The following is an 8,475-nucleotide window of genomic DNA, read 5'->3' as shown; positions in this document are numbered from 1 at the left end:
GCGCTTGGCATCCAGCACGTGTGGCTCATCACTGCCAACGATCAACAACTTAAGACGCACTCGGACAAGAGCAAGAAGAGCAACAAGACAAGTGGCAAAAAGATTACCAAGAATTGTGCCGTGTGGCTTACAGTGCGTGAGTTCTCGAGCATCGCGTCTTGTCTGGAGGCGCTGAGGGAGAACGAACTGACCGTTTGGGCTACTGATCTATCACCGCAAGCCGAACCGCTCGTGGATAGTAACAAGCCCAATGGGCTACCCACCCGACTGGCAGTTGTGATCGGACGCGAGATCGATGGAGTGAGCCCCGAGATGCTGCGAGCGGCGCATCGACGAGTGTATATGCCACTTTTCGGTTTCAGCGAGAGCTTGAACTTGTCGGTGGCAACAGCACTGGTGCTTCAGCGACTGCTGAACTGGTTCCCGGAGATACGCGGTGATCTTGACGAGCAGGAGAAGCAGCAACTTCGAGCGAAATGGCATCCTCAGTTGGTGGGTAACCCGACTCAAGCAGCTCAGGCCGAGCCATGGACGTCAGGTAGTGAGTTAATCCGCCCACTTGACGATTTGCGTCGCGAAAAGCACGAAGCGTGGGTTCCTAAGAGTGTGCGACGACGCGAGCAAACTATGCCCGAGGTGAGAGAGCGCCTGGGCAAGAGGAAGCAGCCATCGGAAGATAGACATGCAGACAACGTGAAGACACAGGAGATCCCTGAATGATAGAGTTTATGAACTTTACCTACTCATGCAGTACAACTACTGATCTCAAGCCGATACCACCATCCGCAACAATTGCTGGGTTTTCTCCTCGTTTTTGGCAATGGCAGCTTTGAGTGTGTTGATCTTGTGGAGCTGCTCCTTAACCTGTTCTTCCACTTCTCTGAGCTGAATCTGCAGAGGCTGCAACGCTTCTTCTGTCCGCTTCTGCTCGTCTGCTAGCGCGTCGCGTTTACGGGCGTATTCCTTGCGCCAGAACTCGAGCTCCTTGGACATGGCATCCAAGTCTTCGTGCACAAACTCGACACTTTTCCCGACGGGGTTGGCGGCTTGGCACAGACGCTGGATGTCTGCACGCAAAGCATTCATCTCGGCTAGAGACGACGCCGCTGCTGCACTTGAACTCTTCATGCGCTCTGGTTTGAAGGATTTATTTCGACGTCCCAGTCGAATTCCCGTCTCCGCTTCATTTGCTGTCGCCGCAGCCGTGTCTTCGCCTTCCTTAGCACGACGGGCTGCTTCTTCGGCATTTTGGTTCTTTAAGATATGACGTACTAGGCGCCCATGAGCGCCGGCATCACCAGGTAGAAGTGCCGAGTGAGGCTGGTTGGATGTGTCATCTCCTGTTGCTGCTTCGTCTTCGCTCTCGGTGTCGTTGTTGTCGCCGTCCTTCATGATACCTGCAACAGGAGCTGCCTTGGCATCAGGCACCATGAGCCTCCCCACCTCGGTAACATTCTCTTTGAGCTTTGGTGGACGACGCCTAGCAGTTGTGGGTCGCGAGGTGCGGCTGGTTCCACTCGTGCCTGGAGCTCCACTCGTGCCCATGCGAGCTCCTCCGTCGTCACCATCGTCATTCTTTACTTCGAAGCGTACATCGTCGTTGTCTCCACCTCCTATCGCCAAGGGCTTCTTGGGTCCGGAGAAGCTGCCTGGCTCGGCTTCTTTCGGTTTCTCCTTGGCCTCCACAGCCTCTGTCCGCTGTTTGCTCTCTGGTGGTGTAGTGGAACGCGACGGTTGCTTGATTTCAGGAGTCCGCTCACGACTTCTAGGCTTCTTCACAATAGAACCAAAGCTGCGAACCGCTGTGTCACCAGCCAGAACACGTTGAACAGCCTCTTTTGAGCTGCCTGCTTTGCATGCGACTGTCAGCAACTGCAGGAACTTGCACGTGGCCTCTGGTTCCAGTCCTGCGACGATCTTGGCAGGTTTAGCTTCCATTTCCACATTGAGATGGCAGCCAACACACAAAATAATCTTGGTTAGATAGTCCATCTTTGGTCCCTTTTCCTTTATGGCACCGGAGTCGAGCTCTTCGCCGGAGAAGAGTCCTTCAGCAAATCCGGTCATACGCGTCACTTCAGAGATAACGTCGTGTAGGAATCGGAATGGAGGCTTCCCCAGGAGCTTCGGAGACATCTTGGGCTTGGTGATCACCTGTTCGACTAGTGTTTTCGTGCGTTCAATGCCGCCATTGCATTTGGCAACGCTCTGCAGCAATACTTCATCGTGGTTAATGTTCTTGCTGGTGCTACTACTACGGCTCGGTGCAGCGTGACTTGTCTTGGGTACGGACTGTTTGCATGGCGCGAGTGGAGCATGTGCTTCCTCTGCACTCCGAGGCGGGGCTGCATCCCCTTCACTGCCTCCTTTGGACTCTGCCTTACTTTCTCGTCGTGACTGAGTTACAAATACAAGTATTGGTGTTTTGTCAATAGCCAGCCAGACCTTTAGCAAAAGGTTTAAAACGCACCTTTTCCTTCTCCTTGGCTTCAGCGGAGCTGCTGCGATCATTCGAGCTTGGAAGCGTTGCAGCGGGTGGGGCTTCCACAGCCAGAGCTGCTGCTGCAGCTCCAGGGGCCAGTTCTCCTTCTGCAGTAAACGAGGAGACCCTGGCGAGAGCGGTCTGTACGGCCTTGTTCCAGTCGAGCGACGTGTCCTTGGCAACCTGCGCAAGGCCCTGCAATAGCAGGTTGGTGTTCTCCGGCTCGAGGCCGGCTACGATCTTAGAGGAGCGCACATCAAAGTCCTTGCTGAGACATTGGCCCACGCACACGATCATCTTATCGAGGAAGGCGGTCTTCTGTGACTTGTCCTTTAAATTGGCTGAGCCTAACTCAAAGTCATTGTACAGTTCCTTGGCGAAGCCCGTGCTCTGTGTCACGGCCGTGAACACGTCATGCAGGAAGCGGAATGGCGGTTTAGCCAGCAGCTTGTCCGCTAGCTTGGGCTTGGCGATCAGTGGCTGTAGCTGGTCCTGCGTGTGCGCGATCAACGCCTCGAGTGAGTCCCCCATCGGGCCTTTGAACTACTACTAGTAATACATGAACTCTTAAAGCGACGCAATCATGAAGGGACACACATTCTAAAACGCATGTGATCCACACCAGAATGATGTGGTTTACGTATTATGCGATATGACGGTCAGATTACGACAGTCAGCGAGTTTCAGTGTCGGAAGAACCCTGTTCGCACTGACGTAACACGATCGTGTCGGACAACCCGAGCGCTTTCCGATGAGCTTACTCCTGTGGATGCTGCTGCTGTTCGTGGGCTTCGTGGCGGCGCTAGCCAGCAGCGCCAAACTGCGAAAAAACGCCTTCATTTGGTTCTCATACGTAACCATCACAGGCTGGTATTACTGCCGTGTGCTGCACAAAAAATACGTGGGCAACAGCGACAACAAGGCTGGTGGCGCATCGCCACCCCCGAGCGCCAGTGGAACTAACAAGAAAGAAATGATCTCCCCATCGCGAGCCGCCGAGGGCCGGCGCGATCCGGACTTGGTCTACTTTGAGTCGCGTGAGGTGGTCGAGCGGCGCCAGCAGCAAGACAGAATCGAGCGCAGCGGAGTGTTCGAACGCTCAAGCCGCATGAGTGATTCAGGGTCGAGTGGCGGCTCAGATGTCGGCGATGCGACTCCCAGTAAGCGTAAGGGAATCCTTCTCCACAGCCGTCGCAAGGTTGCGGCGGAGGAGTCCGTGAGACGCGTGAGCGATGCCAGCTCCGCGGATCTGCTCACCAACTCGGGCGTGTCCGAGGCCAACGACCCCACCACGTCCACACGCAACACACGCAACGGCGCCACTAGAAGAACGTATACTGGGCGGAAGAAGCCTGAGTCTTGGGCGGATTAATTAGCTGGCTAAGGCAAAGTTGCGGACCGAAGCACGAGGGAAGAGATGTAAAACCAAAGAAAAATTGTATGGTCAGTCTGGATTATTTTATCTTCAACTCTTTTGTTCCAATGGCCTATTCCACTGGAATTTCCAGGAGTCCGTTATGGCTATAAATTATCTGCACCATTCCAATCAACACGCTGGTGTAATTTGAGGAGACAGATTTGCGTCAAGAAAAAGCTACGTCAATTTGAACTGATGTGATGTCCCATTTCGAGATTGAGATAATAAATTACGGGCTCAATTTACATGTTTAATTTACATGTAGACAATGCCGCCGCAATACATGTATACGCATAGCTGACCAGCTTGTTTAGATAGCGAGCTTTTAAAGGAGGGCAAACACGTCTAAAATGCTCACTATTAATAGTTGGTTAACTACGATTGAACACATCAAGACCACCTGACTTTTTATTTTTTTGTCCAAGCCTTTTTGGCCGGGATAATAAACTCTTGCTTATTGTGTTTTTGTTGTTGTCGTTTATCACTACCGGTAGGGTGGGTTCGATTCTAAACGCATTTTGTAGCGAATGGTCTAAATTAAACCCAGATTTATGAAATTTAAGAAGTCGACTTAGGCACATAAGGGCTCATAGTATTTGGAATAATTATCCACCCGAAGCAAACAACTTGAATAAAACCCAAACTACCGCGCGGCGCTCGGCTAGTTATAAAAATAATACCGTAGAGTCCACACGAGCAACGATCAGATGGTCTTGGTTGGTCTTCTGTCGATTATTCTGACCTTGTTTGAGGATTTTCGTGCCGTCCGCCTCACTAAAAGAGGCGTGTAAATATCGAATTGGATTTCTGATGGAAAAGCATTTCATACAGGAAGCCATTCCAATAATACAAAAAAAGTAATATTTACATAATATGCCGCACATGTATCGACAGAACATGCCAAACACATGCATTTACTGTTTCAGCACACAGCATATCATTTGTCTTGACTTCTGTATACTTTTGACCTTCTAAGTGTCGCAATAAGACATAATCGACGATTAGAGGTCATAGCAGAAAAGGGACCAGCCGCGCTTCGCTTGGCTGGGCGCCCCCGCGGTTCGCTGCGCTCGCAATATCGAGATAGAATGTTCTGGAAAGTGTAGTGCTCGCTGGTGAGCTCACCTTAGTTGGCACCGCGGCTATGGCATCCACGTCGCCCAGCCCCGTGTGTGTTATCCCAGCGATGGGCGTGCGTTTCTCCTATTTTCTCACATGTATCTACGAAAGGAACCGCAGAGTCATTCAATTGTTTTTGAGTCGAAACATCCCATTTGAGCTTTTATGGTCTTTATCGTAACCCTGAAAAAAAAGCATATGGCTAACACAGTCTGGTCAGGTGCAGTGCAGAGCAGTCGCGATGCACGGCCTGAGGTCTCTGCCGCCTACGGCTCCTACGTCTGTGACATAAGAAAAGAGAAGCGCAAGCGGCAATGCCTGCCCGACGACAAGTGCAGCAACAGGTTCCCGTGCTGGCGATCTTGTCGCTGCTGGCGTCTGCCGCCTTCGCCTCGGACACTAGTGACTTTTGCAGCTCGGTTACCTCCTGCCTCAAGGATGGCAGCACCACGTGTGACACGACCACAGGCGATTGTCCTCCATGCATCTACGCGCTCGACGGCACCTACACATGCTGGGAGAAGGACAATTCGACCAATACCTGCCCCTTCACTGGTGTCCGCTACGACTGCTGTACGTTTGCCCCATTTAGTCGACCGTGATCAATATCTGACTTGTCTTTCTGTTCCAATGCTACAACAGCCGACTCATGGGGTTCCAAACCGTCCAGCAGCACCAATAGTGCGATGTCTTCTTCGACCGACCCGACGGACCCAATCGCTGGCTCCTCCACTGCTTCCACCTCCTCGTCTTCTGAGGCCAGCACCGACACCTCGAGCTCCACCGGTTTGGGCGGACTGAGTTCTAGTCTCATCACGTACGGAGCCATCGGCGTCGGGGCTGTCTTGGTTGTAGCTATCCTTTGACATACTCTGTGCTCGGAGGCGCAAGATGCGACGCCGTCGTGAGGAGAACGTCGCAGCTACAGGTGCCGGCAACTTTTGGTCGCAACCGCGCTATGTCCGGACAAGCGCATGCGTGGCCTTTCGAAGCCCGACGAAGGCTTTCACTGGGCCCGTACAACAACATCTTAGACACCAGCAAAGTCAACTACGCATCCTCCAACATGAATGCTGGCTACAGTGGCCGTCGCAAGGGATCACGCCCAGATCCGATGGATACACAGTCTCACGTGCCCACAGATGAATCTCCGCGTAGCTTCGACGGTATGTTGGCCGATGCGTCGCAGTCGCCGGCGGTCTTAGGTGGAAACACGCGTGGCTCACGCAAAAGCGGAGGACGCAATGTCCAGGCATCCCCCGTTGTCGGAGGCATTGGCGGGTTCTCAAACGTGAGTGAATATGTGCAACAGGACATTTCCTCGCGCTGCACTGCAACACCGAACGTCTTTGGTGAATATCTACGCATGAAGCAGGAGATGCAGTATGATGAAGCCGACCGCAGTACTATGGGCGGGATGAGTGGTGTGAGCTTCAGCGATACCATCAGTGACCTGGATAGCGGCAAGTACTCGTTCCAATCGTCGCAGGGTATTGGCCGACCGCCGCAGCGGCGAACAGACTTAGACGGTCGGTCATCGATGGCCGACTCACTCACCGACTCCATCGCGGACTCGGTCACCGACTCGGAATATGCCGAGCAATTGCGTGCTCGCGGAGAGAGCGACTGCTACAGCGAGATGTCGTACAATGACGAAAAATACTCGTTCAGCAGTCTCGACGGTCTCGATGACAGTCAAGTGCGAGAGGGCAAGCGAGAGGTCGAGATTTAAGCCTTGAAAGCTTTGGGGAAGGGGGGAAATAGTCTCTCCTTAATCTGTGTTCTCCGTTGGTTGTCAGTCTCTCCCTAATTGCGTGACAATGAAACTCAATATTTTTATCAACTTGTCTCGAGTGGTCACGGTTCAACAACGTTGTGCACCAAACAGGAGAGAAGGCCGATAAAGAGAAAAGGAAAACGCTGGACACAAGCTTCTCGAGGATGCAATGTCATTCGTATGGGTTGATAAATCTGTGAAAGCATGCTTGGCGCAGATACAATGGGCATCAATGACGACGCTACCCAGATACAGTACCCAGCTTGTTATACTGTACAACCTTGAGACTGGCAATGGGACGGACATCCATATGTCTTAGCATACAACCGTCGATCCGGTCGGTTAAAACGTCTCAATGGACCTTCTTGGCGGTAGTCCTTGACCCGTCAGCAGTATCTGACTTCATGCTCTGCTGGGCGTCCGAGACATCGTTGGCTTCCATTGAGGTTGAGGCATTTCCCTCACTGCTCGTTGGACGCTCACTCTCCAGCCCGTTGATATCGGATTGGGTCGTTGCCCTCGTCTTCTCCGAGGAGTCGGCAGCTGTGGTGGAAGCCTCGACTTTGGCTCCGAAGCGCAGAATACACTCCTCCGAGATAAAATCCAGCACCTTCTGGTAGATTCGTGAGCGAAACTCGATTCTTTCTTGTCCTTTGAGATAGGACGGCAGCGGGACGACGATGCCGTCGAAGTCTTGCATCACAAACGGGTAGGACACCTGCGGTGGCTGCGGCCCGTTCGGCAGGAACATGACACCACTTCTTGCCGTGGCGAGCACTGGAGCATGCGCTAGTGAAGATGAAGGCATTGCACCATCCACTTCGACTGTAGTCGCAGCAGCGACTTCCATCGACGATGCAGTGGGTGTACGCGGCAGCGTGGTTGGCGCAGCCTCGGCAGCTGTGTCAATCGAGTCCACTTCGTCCGACGCGTCAGCTGAAGGCGAAAATGATTGAAGTTTAAATGACGCCGAGTATGGTGCGAACCGCTCGCTCTTGGCGACCCCAGCGGGAGCTCGACGCTCTCGCTTGTGCAGTCGATTCTTGGCATCAAGCTTGCGCTGGTGCTGGTTCTGCCGGTTGCGATGCTCGTCGCAGAGATTGTGGGCTGTCCCTGATGTCTTGAGTGCGCGCTCATTCATGCACTTGCCAGTCTTGTAAAGGCATTTGCCACGGTAGTCGGGGCGCTCTGAGCATAGAAGCACCGTCGAGGGAGGAGCTGGCGAGGTCGAGGAAGGAGCGTGGGGGGAGGCATTGACGTCCGACATAGCACTGGCTGGTGACAGCAGGAATAGAGAGCAATGCGAGGTGCAAGTTAGAGCTGCTGAAGCTTTACGAAGGGAGGCTCCATGAGAGCACCACCCATGGCAGCGGCATCGACGGAGCAAGTGGCAAAAGAACGGATGGCTTACCACTCGGACTCAGAGTTTTTCGTGGACTCAGAGGATCAGCAGACTCAGTCTTTTCATTTTTTCTTCTTCTTAAGTTCGTATTGCTAGTAGAAAATCGAACCTAAAACCTATCCACAAACAATCTGCTGCCTCTACAATTCGGGAGCACAGATTCTGTGACGGGGTCACACAGCACCTTGCGCTAGAGGAAGTTATCTTCCGAGAGTATACAAACTCTCAGTGAACGGCAGTTCACAGGTCCCCTCTTTAATTAAAGAGAGCGAAGTGAC

The 8,475-nt window shown here is 52.8% G+C and overlaps 5 protein-coding genes across 5 annotated transcripts; 3 read left to right on the top strand and 2 right to left on the bottom strand.

Annotated features, from left to right (window-relative positions):
- Positions 1–312: 312 nt before the first annotated feature.
- Positions 313–720, top strand: PITG_12595 (uncharacterized protein; the record flags this gene model as incomplete). The annotated part of the gene is made up of 1 exon (XM_002899326.1): positions 313–720. One exon carries the CDS (start codon positions 313–315, stop codon positions 718–720), a length of 408 nt encoding a protein of 135 aa, XP_002899372.1.
- Positions 712–3,050, bottom strand: PITG_12594 (TRAF3-interacting protein, putative; the record flags this gene model as incomplete). The annotated part of the gene is made up of 2 exons (XM_002899325.1): positions 712–2,397; positions 2,471–3,050. 2 exons carry the CDS (start codon positions 3,011–3,013, stop codon positions 766–768), a joined length of 2,175 nt encoding a protein of 724 aa, XP_002899371.1.
- Positions 3,051–3,163: 113 nt separating this feature from the next.
- PITG_12593 (uncharacterized protein) lies at positions 3,164–3,929 on the top strand (the record flags this gene model as incomplete). The annotated part of the gene is made up of 1 exon (XM_002899324.1): positions 3,164–3,929. The coding sequence occupies one exon, from the start codon at positions 3,456–3,458 to the stop codon at positions 3,852–3,854; it is 399 nt and encodes a 132-aa protein (XP_002899370.1).
- Positions 3,930–4,992: 1,063 nt separating this feature from the next.
- Positions 4,993–6,750, top strand: PITG_12592 (uncharacterized protein; the record flags this gene model as incomplete). The annotated part of the gene is made up of 4 exons (XM_002899323.1): positions 4,993–5,591; positions 5,661–5,835; positions 5,903–5,946; positions 6,011–6,750. The coding sequence occupies 4 exons, from the start codon at positions 5,333–5,335 to the stop codon at positions 6,748–6,750; spliced, it is 1,218 nt and encodes a 405-aa protein (XP_002899369.1).
- A 397-nt stretch (positions 6,751–7,147) lies between these two features.
- Positions 7,148–8,148, bottom strand: PITG_12591 (uncharacterized protein; the record flags this gene model as incomplete). Its single annotated transcript, XM_002899322.1, has 1 exon — positions 7,148–8,148. One exon carries the CDS (start codon positions 8,060–8,062, stop codon positions 7,148–7,150), a length of 915 nt encoding a protein of 304 aa, XP_002899368.1.
- Between the last annotated feature and the right edge of the window lie 327 nt (positions 8,149–8,475).

This window comes from Phytophthora infestans, genomic scaffold (assembly GCF_000142945.1).
Source record: "Phytophthora infestans T30-4 supercont1.31 genomic scaffold, whole genome shotgun sequence".
Taxonomy (NCBI): Eukaryota; Oomycota; class Peronosporomycetes; order Peronosporales; family Peronosporaceae; genus Phytophthora; species Phytophthora infestans.
This window is presented reverse-complemented; position numbering and strand designations above follow the sequence as displayed.